The following is a 15,105-nucleotide window of genomic DNA, read 5'->3' as shown; positions in this document are numbered from 1 at the left end:
CGGAGGGGGGCGGGGGTCGCCGCGTTCCCGGGGGCAGTGGAGCCGGCCCACCCAGCAGGCTCCCAGGAGTTGGTGCAGGGGCGGGGGGCCGGCCACGCCCCCACCCCTCGGGTACAGCAGCTGGCATTTCCGTGGGGCCCGGTCGACTCAGCGGCCGGGACGCGGCCGCTTTAAGACGCGCGCGGTCCGCCCCGCCCCCGGCTCGAGGCGGAGTCTAGCCGGCCCCGCCCCTGGCCCCGCCCCCTGGGCCGCGCGGGCGCATTGGCTGCGCGGGGCGCGGGTGGCGGGTGGCGCTTTGAACTCGGCGCGGGCGGCGGTGCGGGCCGGGGTCGGGGCGGCGTCGGGGTCCGGTCGCGGCCGGGCGGAGGCCGGGGCCGGGCTGCGGGCAGCAGGAGCCGCGAGCGAGCCGCCGGCGCTCCCGGGCGTCCGCGGCGCGGGCCATGGCGGCGGAGGCGCGCGTGTCGCGCTGGTACTTCGGGGGACTGGCCTCCTGCGGGGCCGCCTGCTGCACGCACCCGTTAGACCTGCTCAAGGTGAGGCCGGCGCGGCCCGGGCGGGGGCGGGGGCGGGCGGGGGGCGCCGCGGGGGGCGGCGGGGAGGCGCGGGGGGAGGCGCGGGGGGCCGCCCGCCCCTGGGCGCTGACCCGCCTCGCCCCGCACCGGCCCGGGAGGGCCTGAGACCTGGGGCCGCCTTGCGGTTCTCTGCGCCCGCGGGAGACCCTGCCCACTCCGCGGCGGAGGTGCCCCTTGTCGGGGACCGCGGGTCGCGTCCGGCGTCGGTCGTGCCCCATACCACCTGTGTGACCTTGGGCTGGCCGCTTGGCCTCTCTGAGTCCGTTTCCATCCCGCAGCTCCGAGGACAGGAGTCCGCCGGGTTTGGAGTCGAGGGGGTGGTTCTGTGGCGTGCGCGCTGGGGGGCTCCAGCACCCCCAGCGCGTGGGCCAGGTGGCCTCCGCGGCCGGTGGGTTCCCAGCGCACAAGGAGGGAATGCGACCCGTCTCTGCAGGTCCCTGCCCCGGGCTGCTTCTCCTGGACTGGGAGGGCACCTGGAAGCCGCAGACCCTGTGCCCACGCAGGTCCTGCTCTGGGGGCGGGCAGGAAGCATTCACACTCATTTTACTTTTTCTTAGGAAAAAAGTGCTTGTGGGGCAGTATGAGACAGAGCTGCTCTTGTCTCCCGGGGCCAGCCACGGGGGGTTTGTTTTCTGTCCCTTTCTCACTACAAAGAACAAAGAAGAAAGGGCCAATGATGCAAAGCCTCCTCTGCCCAGGAGGCCCTGCCCTGGGGAACCTGGGGCCAGGGGGCAGCTCCCTGGCCACCTCCTTCCCTCCCCACGCCCTGCAAAGCAGCCTGACCCCCATACTCACTCCCTGGGAGGGACTGGCGCCTGTGGCCCTGTTCACCCAGACCTCAGCCCCCTGCCAGGCAGCCCCCGCCCCCGCCCGCGGCCCTCCTCCACCTGAGGACCTGTTTCTTCCAGCAGCCTTTGTTCTAAATGGAGGGGATGGACTTCCGCAGTGAAAATGCAAACCACACCACCAGTCCGGGCAGGACTAGCCACTAGCCGACATGGGGGCTGGAGGTGGTGGCCCCACTGGCGCACCTGACACCTGGCTTGTCCTGCGAGAGGCCTGAGAGGCGACAGGGGGAGCAGGGCCAGGCCCCGGGGGATGCAGTGACCACTGAGAGGAGGTGACCGTGAACAGAAAGCTGCGTTTTGGTTTGAGAACGGAGAAACCTCCTCGTGTCTGTTTTGCTTTGCTTTCCCGTTGCCCACGCAGGCCTGCGCCACCCTGGGGTTTGGCTCTGTGTCTGATTATGGGGGACGCAGCTTCCAAGGGCCCTGTCCACTGTCCGAGGCTCCTTGGGACTTCGCATGACTTCGCTGTCCCATGCCCTGCCCCCCTGGTGCTGTTTTGCTGCAGAAGGCCGCCAGGAGGGAGGTTAAGGGAGGCAGGCAGCCACCGGACTCTGACTGCTGTCTGGCCGGGGGAGGACGCAGCCCTTTGCGGGGGAGGGGGGTGGGCAGCAGGCAGTGTGGCAGCCTTGGAGGCTGGCCTCCCTGGCTGAGCTGGTTGCCTCTCGACGGGGTGGCCACTGGAGAAATGACTTTACAGCTCTTTGAACTCTCCTTTTGCCCCATGCCCTGGCTCAGTCGCACGGCTGCTTCTCGCCTGGACAAGGGCTGCTTTCCGCGTGGACGCCTTGCCCCCAGGCCCAGTGCCCTCTGTCCCGTCCAGCTAGCCGATGCGGCTGAGCGGAGCCCCCTCCCCACCTTCGCTGGCCCCCAGCCAGACACCCCAGCTAGCGCCGGCATTGGCTCCAGCCCAGGCGTAAAGTGGGGCCCACACCCAAGGCCCTGGGAAGGGAAGGGAGAGGTACCCCCACCAGCTACTGAATCCTCATAGCACACTGAGGAAACTGAGGCAGGAGGGTCCGTAACCTCCCCGAGTAGGCCCAGCCAGAACGTGACTGGGGCCGGGCAGAGTGGGGTGTAGGACAGACCCCGCCCCGGCCCCCCAGGAGCGTCCTTTCCCGTCTCCCCCACTGGACCCCCAGCATCTCTTCCAAGGCCTTCATGTTTCTTCAGCCTGTCTCTGAGGCCCCCTAACTTTTTTTTTTTTACGATTATATTTATTTGACAGAAAGACTGTGAGAGGGAACACAAGCAGGGGGAGTGGGAGAGGGGGAGCCCGACGAAGGGCTCGATCCCAGGACCTCGCGTTCACGACCTGAGCCAAAGGCAGCCGCTTAACAGCTGAGCCCCCCAGGCACCCCGTCCCCATAATTTTTGATCCCTCTTGAGAAGTGGCATAACTAAGAAATGGGGCTCTGGAGGGGCGCCTGGGTGGCTCAGTGGGTTAAGCCTCTGCCTTCAGCTGGGGTCATGATCTCAGGGTCCTGGGATGGAGCCTCACATCAGGATCTCTGCCCAGCAGGGAGCCTGCTTCCCCCCCCCAACCCCCACGTGCCTCTCTGCCAGCTTGTGATCTCTGTCTGTCAAATCAATCAATCAATCAATCAATCTTGGGAAAAAAAAGACGGGGCTCTGGAGTCCCCTAGCCGGGGTCTGCATCCTGCCTTAGTGTCCTCATCGGCATGGGACTGAGGACCCCACTCCTGCCGTGCGCCGGTGAGGGCCGGACGTGTGTGTGGACTGTTCCTCACAGGCCGGGCGGGCGGCCCGGTGTTGTCGCTCCTAAGGCAGAATAGGGTGCAATGGAGGTTGGGGCCCGGTGTGGGCGTGGAGTCCAGCCGGGCCCCCGTAGGAGACCTCTGTGTCTCTCTGTGCCTCGGTTTCCCGTCTGAACTGCGTCTCCGTGTGGCTGAGGGCGGCGGGTGAGCGGCTGTCCCCACAGGTGCACCTGCAGACGCAGCAGCAGGTGAAGCTGCGCATGACGGGCATGGCGCTGCAGGTGGTGCGCTCCGACGGCGTGCTGGCGCTCTACAATGGCCTCAGCGCCTCCCTGTGCCGACAGGTGCCTCGGGCTGCCCCTCCCGGGACGCTGGGTGGGCAGGGCGCCCCGCTCTGGAGCTGGCTCACGACCTCCTCTGAGAGATGGGGAGACTGGGCCCGGGGAGGGAAACCCGGATGCGGCGGGCCCGGGTTTGAGCATCGGCTCAGTCCCGCGCAGACCCAGTCACTTGCTGACCGTGGGGCCTTGGGAGGGTCCTTCCCTGCCCCGTGGCCCATGATGGGGGTGGGGTGGGGGCGGACGGGCTGCGCCTCCTGTACCTTCTGAGCACCCTGTTCCCCCAGATGACCTACTCCCTGACTCGGTTTGCCATCTATGAGACCGTGCGGGACCACATGACCAAGGGCAGCGAGGGGCCCCTGCCCTTCTACAAGAAGGTGTTGCTGGGCGCCATCAGCGGTGAGCTGCCCGCCGGGCTGGGGGCGGGGGGGCGCAGGTGGGCAACGCCTGCGTCCCATGTTGGCTCTGGGGTCTGTCCCAGGTTGCATTGGCGGCTTCGTGGGGACGCCCGCGGATATGGTCAATGTCAGGTCAGTGTGCGCCCCGCCCCCGCCAAGGTCAGGGTCTTTCCTGACTCCTGGGGGGTGCTGACTCGCCGGTGTCCGCGGTGTGTTCAGCTTGGAACAAGCGCTTGGACCTTGGGGTCCTGGACCCAGGGGTGGGAGGAGGGGGTGGGGCGAGCCCCGCAGCACGCTGGCCTCTGTGTGGGGCGTACCTGGCCCCTTCCGCCCCTGAGCCGGTGTGGTGGTTTCAGGATGCAGAACGACATGAAGCTGCCCCCGAGTCAGCGTCGCAAGTGAGTGGCCGGGCCGGGCTCCACTCTGGTTTGTGGGGGGCTGCCGGGAGCACGGGGAAGGGAGAACTGAGCCGCTCTGTGGGCCCCAGCTGGGAGTCCCAACGGGCCCTGCTGCGTGTGGCGTCCCCGGGAGTGGCAGAGACGGCTGACCCCGCGCCCATCCGCCCTGAGTCAAGAGGGCTTCTGGGTCCTTTCCAGGGGCCGGGTGGGGGCTGGCTGCGTCCCCTGCCTGTCTGGTGTCTTGTACGTTCACAGGAAGGACCGTTTACAAGTTTAAGTGACTTTGGGCCTTTAAACAAGTTTGGGAGCTGGGGTTTTTTGTTTTTTGTTTTTTAACAGTAAAAATATCATTCTTCATAAAGTCTGAGATCCTGTTGATCCCAAGGCTGTTACAGACTGACACCCCAGCTAGAGTAGGCACTGGCTCCAGTCCAGGGGCAAAACGGGGCTCCAGGCTGGCCCCACACCCTCTCCCCCTAAGGAACAGCCACAGCCAGGCCCAGCCTCGGGGGATCTTCAGGCACTGTCGTCCCCTGCCCCCGGGGGAGCTGCATGGCTCTCCCCATGGAGGGCCCTCCCATGGGGGCCAGCGGGCAGGGAAAGCCTCACACGGGCCCCTGGTCTGTCCTTGGCAGCTATGCCCACGCCGTGGACGGCTTGTACCGCGTGGCCCGGGAAGGTAAGAGGAGCAGGCCCTGTGTTTGGGGGAGTCCAAGGAGGCAGAAGGGCCTGGGAGCTTCGTGCAGGACCTGGGGGGAGGCTGGGGGGCGCTGGGCTGGGCGCCTGACCTCCGTTCTCCGGCAGAGGGTCTGAAGAAGCTGTTCTCGGGCGCCAGCATGGCATCCAGTCGAGGGTTGCTTGTCACCGTGGGCCAGGTGGGGCTCCTGCTGGTGGGGGGCTCTCGGGGTGGCATCTAGGGGACCCGCCCTCGGCCCCTGGAGAGGTGGTGGAGGAAGGCGGTGGGTTCGGACCACACCGGGGGGCTGGGGAGGTGGGTAGGCCCCTCCCGGTTGGGCCTCCCCCATCTGCCTGGTCACAGTGACCGTGGAGACGTGCTGCGGAGCAGGCGCCTGGTCGGTCCCGGTGACGCCCCTGTGGGCCCCTGTCTGCTCCACCTGGGGCTGGGAGCCATCCCACAGACCTGCTCACCTCTGCACCCCTGCAGCTGTCCTGCTACGATCAGGCCAAGCAGCTGGTGCTCAGCACCGGGCACCTGCCTGACGGCGTCCTCACGCACCTCATCGCCAGCTCCATCGCGGTGAGTGCTGGGCCTGGCCGTTGGGACCTGGGGCCGACCAGCCTTGGGAGCTGAGGGTGCCCGGGACGAGGCCGGGGCTCGGAAGGCAGGAGGCTATGGGCAGGCGTGGCGGAGGTCCCTCTCGGGCTGCATATGTAGGCGGGCGCCCAGGCTCCGGAGCCCCAGCTGAGATGACTCTGAGTGATCCCCAGTGTCCCGGGGTCCTGCAGCTGTGAGGGTACCTCTGAGGGTCCGAGCCACGGGTTTCTGAGGGGAGGACGAGAGGTGCCGGCTCACTCTGCCCGGCAGGCCCATCGGTGCTATGCTCCCCCGTAGGGTGGGTGTGCCACGATCCTGTGCCAGCCCCTGGACGTCCTGAAGACGCGTCTCATGAACTCCAAGGGCGAGTATCAGGTGAGTCGCGGCTGCAGTCACCATCCCCCTTGACGGTACAGGCATGCGGGCAGGGACGGGGGACCTGGGAGGGGTCCCCACACTGCCACCCTCGGCCTCCGTGGCTGGGAGCAACCGTGTCCCCATCCTGGCACGTGGCTGAGGCGTTCTCTCCCGCCGCTGTTCCAGCCAGCCGTGCAGCGGCCTTCGGCCCTGTGTGTATTTAACCCGATTCCTTGCTGTGTCGCAGAGCTGGCTGGTTCGCTGAAGTCTGAAAGTCGGTGGGGGCCGCAATCAAGGCGGCTGGCCAGACCCCGGGGCCCCTGCGTGGCCTCATCAGTGTCCTTACTGGGCCCTATGCCTCTTGCCAGATGCCCCCCCGCACCGTGTGGGGCTGCCATACGCTGTGGGTGCCCAGAGGGTCACCTGTGCCTGGTTCTGCTGTGTCAGCAGGGCTGGTAGCCAGTGACCTTGCCTGCCTGCCATCACGACCTTTGATGCCCGGCCACTCACTGTGCAGGGCCCCTGGCCAGTGCTGTGGACAGAGCTGTCATGTGTGCCTTGAGAAAAAGCAGCTCGTTCTCTTTTTTTTTTTTTAAGATTTTATTTATTTATTGGACAGACAGATCACAAGTAGGCAGAGAGGCAGGCAGAGAGAGGGGGAAGCAGGCTCCCCGCTGAGCAGAGAGCCCGATGTGGGGCTCGATCCCAGGACCCTGGGATCATGACCCGAGCTGAAGGCAGAGGCTTAACCCACTGAGTCAACCAGGCGCCCCAAAGCAGCTCTTTTTATTGCTTAATTTCTGTGTTTTCTGCAGGGTGTTCTCCACTGCGCAGTAGAGACAGCAAAGCTGGGGCCGCTGGCCTTTTACAAGGTGGGCTGTTGATGGGGGCGGGGCCGCGGGGCGGGCGGGGCCTGGGGCGGGGCCTCGGGGCGGGGCGGGCCCTGGGGCTCCCCTCACTTCCTGCTTCCGGGTCCCCAGGGCCTCCTGCCTGCGGGCATCCGCCTCCTGCCGCACACGGTGCTGACGTTCGTGTTTCTGGAGCAGCTCCGCAAGCACTTCGGCGTCAAAGTGCTTTCCTGATGGGCCGGGCCCGGGCGACCCCGCACCCAGGAGGGTTGGTGGGCTGAGCGCTGCCCGGGTGCCCAGGCCTCCGTGCTCGGGGGCCCCCCACCCTGGCCCGCCCCCATGGGCTCCAGCCGCACCCAGCCTGCCTGGGCCGGAGATCCTTCCGGGACCCTCCGTCCCCCCCACCTCCTGCCTGCCCGCCCCTGGCTCTCCCCACCTGGCATTGCGGGGGACCCCATGCCCCCCCCCCCAGGCACCGTAATGACCCAGAGGGGCGGTGCCCGGGCCCTGGGTTCGGTTCTCTGCTCCCCCAGTAGCCTGCTCACCCTGGAGGTGGGCTGCCGGGCCTTCAGCAGCAGCTTCCATCCAGGGACGGGAGGCCACGGAGGGGGTGCCGACCCCCGGCACAGCTCAGCAGACTCGGGGTGCGCAGACACTTTTATTTCTGGAGAGGGACCGTAGCTCTTCTGACATTCTCAAAGGCAGCTGTGCCCCCCAGCCCCGGGGCCCCTGGGCAGATGTCACCGGGCAGAACCACCAAGCCCAGGAGGGAGGGCGCATGGCCCGTGGGCACCAGGTTGCTTTAACGAGAAATTTCACCGAAACCTCTCAGTGCCGCGAGCCTGCTGCCGCCTTCAGAGAGTGGGCAGCGCCCCACATGCTGTCCGCGCCTCCCCCAGCGCCCCATGCAGGGGCCCGCTCTGTGCGGCCAGCGGCTGCCCACGGAGCACCCCCAGCCTGAGTCTGGCGCCAGGCAGCCTGTTCCCTGACCCCGCAAGGGGATCTCTGCAGGGTGTCAATAAAGGACCGCGCAGTGCTCCGCACCCCGTGTCTGTGTGCAGGCTCCGGCCTGCAAGACCCGCTCTGCCCCCTCCAAAGAGACTATCCGGTTCTGGGGGGCAAGGCTGAGGGCCCAGAGGGAGAAAAAGGCCCCAGCCTGACCACGTACATCGGGGAGGGCTGTGGGTGGAGGAACTGGGGGGGGCGGGGACGGGCAGGACGTGCACACTGGGGGTTCAGTTGGATCCAAGTTCCCACGGACCCCCCCCGGGCCGCCTCAGCAGGCACCTGGGTGCTATAAAGCACCCCCTGCTCCCCACTGGCTCCGTCCCAGCTGCCCTGGGAGCCCTGCTCTGGGCTATGTGAGGAGCCCCAGAGGCTGGGCACACCCTTGGACAGACGGGGAGGAGAGGGTGGGGGGCCACCCGGAAGCCTTCCAAAGTTGCAGACAGGTGGACTCCACCCTTGGCAGCACCTTGGGACATCGGGACCTTGGACTCCTGGCTCTGGAGCGCTGTGGGTGCACGTCCGGTGTCAGAGGGAATCTCCGTAGAGCTGCTGCGGTGGCAGGGCTCCCGCCCCACGTCCCCCCAGCTGCGGCAGACGTGTGCACCGGCCCCGCGCCCCCCACGTTATTTGGAAGCAAATTCTGGACTGGAAGACATTTATAGATAAAAGCTTCAGCGCCTGTATCTAAAAATGGTCTTTCAGGGGCACCTGCCTGGCTCTGTGGGTTAATTGACTTCTGGTCTTGGCTCAGGCCATGATCTCAGGGTCGTGGGATCGAGCCCCATGTCAGGCTCTGCTCCGCACAGCGTCAGCTTGGGAATCCATCTCAAGTCCTTAGAAATAGTCTCAAAAAATGTGCCCGTTACTCCAGTAGTAACTCATGTAGGACCAGGAACGTCGGTCTTTATCCTCAAATTTCCAGTTCTACCTTGAAAGAGCTGGTTTCCTGGGAATCCGTCCAGGCCTGCATGTGTCCCTCCTGCCCCTTCTCCGCCTGTCCTCGGTCCTGCGGCCTGTCATGGAACTCAGCACCCTGGTCCCTGAGTTTCCTAAAACGCAATAATCTGGATCCAGGTCCCATTTCTGAGCCAAGGACCTGGTGTGGGGTGTGGTTCCTGTGTCCTTGCTAAGAGTCTTGGGGTCTGGCCAGGTTAGGGGGTTGGCACAAAGCAGCCATGCACCTGGGGTTGTGGGAGGCGATGCAAGTTTTCCGGAGAGTGGTCTTGGGCCGAGACGACAGGTTGCTGGCCAAGGGTGGGGCCTGTGGGGCTTGGCACAGAGACGGGGGTGGGGAGGGCGGTGGGCGGGGCAGGCGGACTAGGACCTGGCTGGGTGCGTCCTCCAAAGAGCGCCCAGGGCCAGGCCCAACTCTGGCAGTTTGGGGCTTGCTGACGACCGGGTCAAGCCCCACTGAGACGGCTAGAACCACAGCCCAGTAGGACAAGGGGCGGGCGGGGCCTGGGAAAGCTGCTTCGCTCAGGCCACAGACACCACTTGAGCCTGGTGTTGGGGGGCGGGGGGGCGTGTCCTCTCTTCTCGGAGCTGCTTCGGTTTGGAGCCAGGAGTCCTCTTACCGGCATGCATAACCTGTCCCTCCCAGGACCAAGGGGAGAAAGTGCCCCGACTGGTTTGGCAGAGACAGCCTGGCCAGGACCTAGTGGTGTGGCTGGGATGTGGCTTTCCCGGGACAGGGACGCGGACAGCTTGGGGAGCGTGGGGACCGGGTGGTGTGGAGACAGGCAACAGGCAGAGCCTCCACAGGCCACGGCTTCCCACTTCCCGGAGCCCGCGCTCCGCACGGAAGGGCAGCGGGGAGGTCCTGCCGGTCCAGGGGCCCCATGTTGCTCCTCCGACGCTGGAAGCCAGCAGCCCCCCCCCGGGGGGCCACGGCCTGCTCCCGCAGTCCCTGGGGCCCCAAGCCGATTACTGGCCCAGGGGGACAGGGACAGGAGAGCTCACAGCAGCCCTCACCAGTCTGCCCGGCCTCTTTTTCTTAAAGAAACACTTCACACTTGACAAAAAGCTATATGCCCAGTATTTGTGGACATTCTAGCAACAGGATGTGCTGGGCTGCTGGACCCTCACTCCCCCATGGACTCGGCTCCTCAGCAGAGACGAGCGGGCCTGGCAGGCGCAGCCCAGGACGCGGTGGGGCCGGTGCGGGTGTCTCCGCCGCTCCTGCGGGGGAAGCTGCGCCCCAGAGGAGAGAAGCAGCTGAGTGTGACAGCAGGTGAGAAGTGTGTCCCCACGACACCTGGGCAGGGACGACCCCACGTCCACTACCCGCCGACTGGGCCACCAGCACGTGGCCTGTCTGTACGACGCAGGATTTCTCGGCCATAAAAAGGAGTGGACAGCTGGAAGGCAGCAGGTGTGCTCCCCACATCTGAGGACCGGCAAGGTCTCGCTCCCCTGAACCCACACCCCCAGCCTCCCCCCAAACCGCCACGGCAGCACAGAGATCCACGGCCTGTCCTCCGCCCGCGCCGTCGGCCAGGGAAGGAGGCGGTCTGCTGCGACTGGATGGCGACATGGGCTCGTACCTACTGTGTAGAGAGACAGTAGTTCGTTTCATATTTTGCTTAGAAAGGAGATCATTCTATGGAACTTTGAAAAGAGAATTTTGTTTTAAAGATTTCAAGTCCTCTCTACACCAAACATGGGGCCTGAACCCACAGCCCCGAGATCGAGGGGTGCTCGCTCCCCTAAGCCACCCGGGTGCCCCTGCAGGATCCGACTCCAGGATCCCGTTGAGGGAGGAGGGAGCTGGGGGCGGGAGGGGCCGTGGGCAGGGCAGCCTGTGGTGTGAGAAGTCTGGATCCTTGAGGCTGGGGTCCTCTGGGGCTGCTGGGGACAAGGGGGGGGGGCGCCAGTGACCTCCTGGCCCGGGTCATCGCCAGTCGCCGCCCCGCCCCACTGCATCCAGCCGGGGTGGGATGAGCTCATCTCTTCATCAACAGCCGGGGTTTGGTTGGGTTTGGTTTTTAAGGAACCCGCAGAGCACAGCACAAGCGCAAACTCGCAGGGTAGGGAAGGCTTCTGGGGAACAGCGCGCCTCCCCCCAAACAGACCCTCCCCCGGAGACAGCCCGGCCCGCCAGACCCGGGTACTGCCCCGACGGCGCCGGCAGGAGAGCGAGCACGGACAGGGCGGGAAACCGCTCGTGGGGGTAGGACTTTCCGTAGGAGCTTGAGTTCCCGAGAGACCACGGCGCTCGGGCAAGTGGAGTCACGGGCTTCCTCCCTCCCTCCCTCCCCCACCCCCCCTCCCCTCCCAGTGCTCCCCCTCCTGCCCCCTCCCCCTTCCCCCAGGAGGCTGCGACTCCAAGGGGTCCGCTTGTTCTGCTGTGCTGTAAGCCTGAGGGATCTGACCCGGCTGAGGTCCATACTATGAGACCGACCGGCCCTTTGTGGGGGTGGGGGTCCCCTCTCCTTGCCCGTCCTGTGCGGCCCTCGAAGGGGGTGCTCCTGGCTCCCCAGCTGCCCCTGCTGGGCTCCATCGTGACCCTGCCTGGGTCTCCGGGGCCCTCATTCGCTGCCTCCCAGGGGCCGGGGGTGGGGTGGGGTGGGGGGGCTGCTCCAGGGGGCGGGCACCGGGGAGTGGGGGCCATCGGTAGGAGGTGTCCCCGGGCCTTTGAAGACCCCCGCTCTGCTTTCTGCCCCGGGACCCCCAGGAAGACGCCTGCCTGCCTGGGTTTCATTGCTGGAGTGTCTCAGAGAAAGGCAGGGTGGGGGCTGGACGTCTAGGGGTCGTTCAGCGCGAGAGCAAAGTGTGCTCTTTGCCTTTTGCACAAACCACAGCTGGGTCACCCTCCTCCCCTTTGTAAATGCTGATCCCATTCCTGACCCTCCTGAGGGGAGACTGGCTTCTTCTGACTCCAGGTCTAATGACCCTTCAACCCCAATCAGTAGCAAGACGACCGTCTCAGGATCCCTTGCCTGGCAGCTTTCCTGGCGCAAATCCTGGAGCAAGACGCGGCGGGTCTATGCCCGAGCAACTCCGTGGCCCACGCTTGCCTTCCGCTGCACCCGTCCAGAGCACCTTCTGCCTCCGTGAAAGGGCTTCCCTCCGAAGCACCTGCTCTGCGTGGTCTCGGTGCCCCACCCCTGCCACTGTTCCCGGATTGCTGCTGTCTTGTCCCTTCCTTGTCCCCAGGGTGACCGCACCTCCCCCTGTGGGTTCCGGGCCACCCTAGGCTGTCCCACTGTGAGCGATCTACTTCAGAAGGGCTCCCTGCTCTGCACAGGCTGTTCTCTCTCTCTCCCCCTGGACAGCTTTGTCCCCTGCTCTTGGACGGCAGGGTGTCCATGGAGCAATTCTCTCTCATTCCCTTTGAATGCCCTTAGTGCCTAGCCCAGCTCTGTCCCTGCGGGCTGCCCCTGGCTTTCTGGGGCTTTCCCCACCTCTCCAGTGAGGCGCCCTCTGGGCAACATCTAGGCCCAGAGCAGGGAGCAGCCCTCCGAGTGGTCATGCCGTCCAGCCCTGGCCGTGCTCCCTCCAGCGCTCAGGACCTAGGTCTCTGGAGAGAGTGGGTAAGCAGTGGGCAGATGTCGCTCTGTGACCGGTCCTGGGGTTGTGCCCCAGGGCCGGGAGCTGCTGGGCTCCTCCCCATTCCACAGAGGACAGCCAGACATCCACTGCCCAGGGCAGAGACCTCCCCGCACTTCCACAGCCGTTAGTGCTGGCCAAGGTGCTCCCGCCGCTGGACCTGGTCCAGAGGTGACAGTTGTGACCGTGGCGCCCACGGTTGGGCCTCTGAGGGTTGGGAGTCCCTGGGACTGTTGACCAGAGTGCCCACAAGTGGCCTCCGGGGACTCGGGTTTATCACGACACAGCCACCGGGTTCCAAGAGGGACCATCCCCAAAGCCAGTGTTCCAGAAGATGACTTGAGGTTGCTTTTTTAAGTTTATTTCTTTCTTTCTTTTTTACTAATTTCTACACCTAACATGGGGCTCCAGGTCCTGAGCCCAAGACCAAGAGTCCCTCACCATTCTGACCGAGCCGGCCGACGTCCCCCGCTGGGGTCCACGAGCAGCCTTACCGAGGTGTCAGCGCGCCAGGAAGCTCACACTTGTGCAGGACACGGTCTCACAAGTCTGGATGCCTCCATACACTCTTGAAACCATCACCCCAGGCAAGATGGGGGGCACATCCAACACCTCAGAGGTTTCCTCCTGCCCCTCCCATCCTGGGAAACCACCGATCTTTCATCACTGCAGATTTCTGTAATTTTATGTAAATAAAACCATATAACATGTACTCTTCTGTTTTTTTAAATGAGCTCCGCATCCAGTGTGGGGCTCGAACTCATGACCCCCCAGATCAAGGGTTGCATGCCCTGCGACGGAGCTGGCCAGGCGCCCTGGTCATTTCAAATCTGTGATCTCCTCTTTGACTCCAGAGTTATTTAGAAAAATAGACAAATCCGTTATTCTAGTTGGAGACCGGACCACCCGCCCTCGATGACAGCACAAGTGGATAGAAAATCACGAGGAGGCGGAAGACCTCAGCACCCACCACAGGGCCTGGCCGACAGCCGTGGGGTGTTCCACGCACAGCAGCAGAGCCCAGGGAGACCACGGCGGACCATTCCCTGAGCCTGAAAACAAACCCCAACAAATTTAAAAGACTTGAAACCATACAAATTGCATCACCAGCCGCAGTGAAATCAAGCTAGACGTCAGTGGCAGAAAGGTGACACTTGGAAACCATCTCTGGATCCAGAGGACAGAAGACACCTCAAGGAAAGCTGGAAAAATAGGAAAAGGAAAGCTGGGGGGCCCCTGGGGGGCTCGACAGCTTAAAGCCGCTGCCTTCGGCTCAGGTCATGGTCCCAGAGTCCTGGGATCGAGCCCCGCATCGGGCTCTCTGCTCGGCGGGGAGCCTGCTTCCCCTCTCCTCTGCCTGCCTCTCTGCCTGCTTGTGATCTCTGTCTGTCCAATAAATAAATAAAATCTTTTAAAAAAGAGAATCTCTTAGTAACGCAGGAGTAGAAAATATTTCCTTGATCTGATAAAGGGCATTTCCTTAAGAATATAGAGAAAAATTAAAATATTTAGAAGGATAAACCTTTGATTATTTAACAATTTTTAAAATTATGCATGATAAAAATTTCATAAACAAAAATATACAAACACACACACAAATTACAAACCCGAGACAACATTTGCAAAGTATGTGATAAAAGCTTTCTAATATACTAATTGCTCCTACAAATCACTGTACTAAGAAACCTGAGAGAAAAATAGGCTAAGATTGTTCATCTTTTGTGGGCCATACACCTTGCATTAGCTGCGAGTCTTCTGATCATATGGTAGAGAAACAAGGTTCAAAATGACTTGTACAGGGGCGCCTGGGTGGCTCAGTGGATTAAGCCGCTGCCTTCGGCTCAGGTCATGATCTCAGGGTCCTGGGACCGAGTCCCGCATCGGGCTCTCTGCTCAGCAGGGAGCTTGCTTCCTCCTCTCTCTCTCTGGTTGCCTCTCTGCCTACTTGTGATTTCTCTCTGTCAAAATAAATAAATCTTTAAAAAAAAAAATGACTTGTACAAAAGAAATGTTTAGGCTTATGTAACTGAAAAGCCTGGGTATTAGCTTTCAGGTATGGCTCGATCCAGGTGCTTCACCCATTCCTCCTCTGCCTCAGTCCAGCTTTCCTCTGCATGACTTCATTGTCAGGCAGCCTCTCCTCAAAAGGGGACCGCACTGCAGCAGTTCAGATCCCCCCATGAAGAGAGGAGAGCCAGGATCCGGATGAGCTCTCCCAGACCCCACCAGAGTCAACCCCAAACTCGGGCGTCCCAGGACAGGCCGAGCCGCCGAGCTTGAGTGTCCAGGCTCTGTAGCCCAAGAGTGGGGAGAGGGTCCCCAAAGGGAAAACAAGCTGCTGTTCACAGAAAAGTATGAAGAGACTGGCCGATGTCCCGCAGACGGAAGTTCTGCCCCTCGCAACCCTACCTAGAAATTAAAAGAGCACAGGCGTGTCACTCCTCTGCCCAGAATGCGGTCCTGTCGCTGCCAGACGTGGGCGCGCGGCTGGAGGGTGTCACGCCAGCCCACGAGACAAACACCGTATGCTTTCAGTCAAGTGTGCAGTTTAGGAAACAAACATGCAGAGGGTAAAAAGACAAGCCAGGAAACGGACTCCTCTCTGGAGAGTTCCCTGATGTTGGGGCGGGCAGGTGACGGGGTCTCAGAGGAAGCTTGTCCAGCGGCTGCCTCACGTCTGCAAGTGCTGAGTCACTGCCTCTTACCCGCCAGACTGCTCTTAGCCCGACTTAAATAACCAGATTAAAACAAACAAACAAACTTGGAACTACAAAAAGAAAGAAAAAAAGAAATGGG

The 15,105-nt window shown here is 63.2% G+C and overlaps 1 protein-coding gene and 1 long non-coding RNA gene across 3 annotated transcripts; both read left to right on the top strand.

Annotated features, from left to right (window-relative positions):
• Nucleotides 1-303: 303 nt before the first annotated feature.
• Nucleotides 304-7,796, top strand: SLC25A10 (solute carrier family 25 member 10). 2 transcript variants are annotated; one of them, XM_045085687.1, is made up of 11 exons: nucleotides 304-533; nucleotides 3,360-3,479; nucleotides 3,761-3,875; nucleotides 3,958-4,006; nucleotides 4,231-4,272; nucleotides 4,908-4,951; nucleotides 5,077-5,147; nucleotides 5,438-5,530; nucleotides 5,846-5,923; nucleotides 6,721-6,777; nucleotides 6,886-7,796. In XM_045085687.1, exons 1-11 carry the CDS (start codon nucleotides 441-443, stop codon nucleotides 6,985-6,987), a joined length of 864 nt encoding a protein of 287 aa, XP_044941622.1. In that variant the 5' UTR covers nucleotides 304-440; the 3' UTR covers nucleotides 6,988-7,796. The 2 variants fall into 2 exon arrangements, with proteins under 2 accessions (XP_044941622.1, XP_012909748.1); XM_013054294.2 differs by lacking the exon at nucleotides 304-533 and adding an exon at nucleotides 624-1,692.
• A 3,270-nt stretch (nucleotides 7,797-11,066) lies between these two features.
• On the top strand, nucleotides 11,067-13,021 carry LOC123393515. Its single transcript, XR_006608293.1, has 2 exons — nucleotides 11,067-12,293; nucleotides 12,721-13,021. It is a non-coding gene; the product is annotated as an uncharacterized LOC123393515 (long non-coding RNA).
• The last annotated feature ends 2,084 nt before the right edge of the window (nucleotides 13,022-15,105 follow it).

Source organism: Mustela putorius, unplaced genomic scaffold (genome assembly GCF_011764305.1).
Source record: "Mustela putorius furo isolate JIRA1106 unplaced genomic scaffold, ASM1176430v1.1 tig00000873_pilon_pilon_pilon, whole genome shotgun sequence".
NCBI lineage: Eukaryota > Metazoa > Chordata > Mammalia > Carnivora > Mustelidae > Mustela > Mustela putorius.
Note: the sequence above shows the minus strand (reverse complement) of the source record. Positions and strands in the feature narration are given on the sequence as shown.

What these genes read in the sequence shown, in the direction of transcription:
- SLC25A10 (XM_045085687.1), top strand. Translation starts at nt 441, where the DNA reads ATGGCGGCGGAGGCGCGCGTGTCGCGCTGGTACTTCGGGGGACTGGCC. An exon ending in GCGCCTCCCTGTGCCGACAG is followed by an intron (nt 3,480 to 3,760) that starts GTGCCTCGGGCT and finishes CTGTTCCCCCAG; the next exon opens with ATGACCTACTCCCTGACTCG. An exon ending in GTTGCTGGGCGCCATCAGCG is followed by an intron (nt 3,876 to 3,957) that starts GTGAGCTGCCCG and finishes GGTCTGTCCCAG; the next exon opens with GTTGCATTGGCGGCTTCGTG.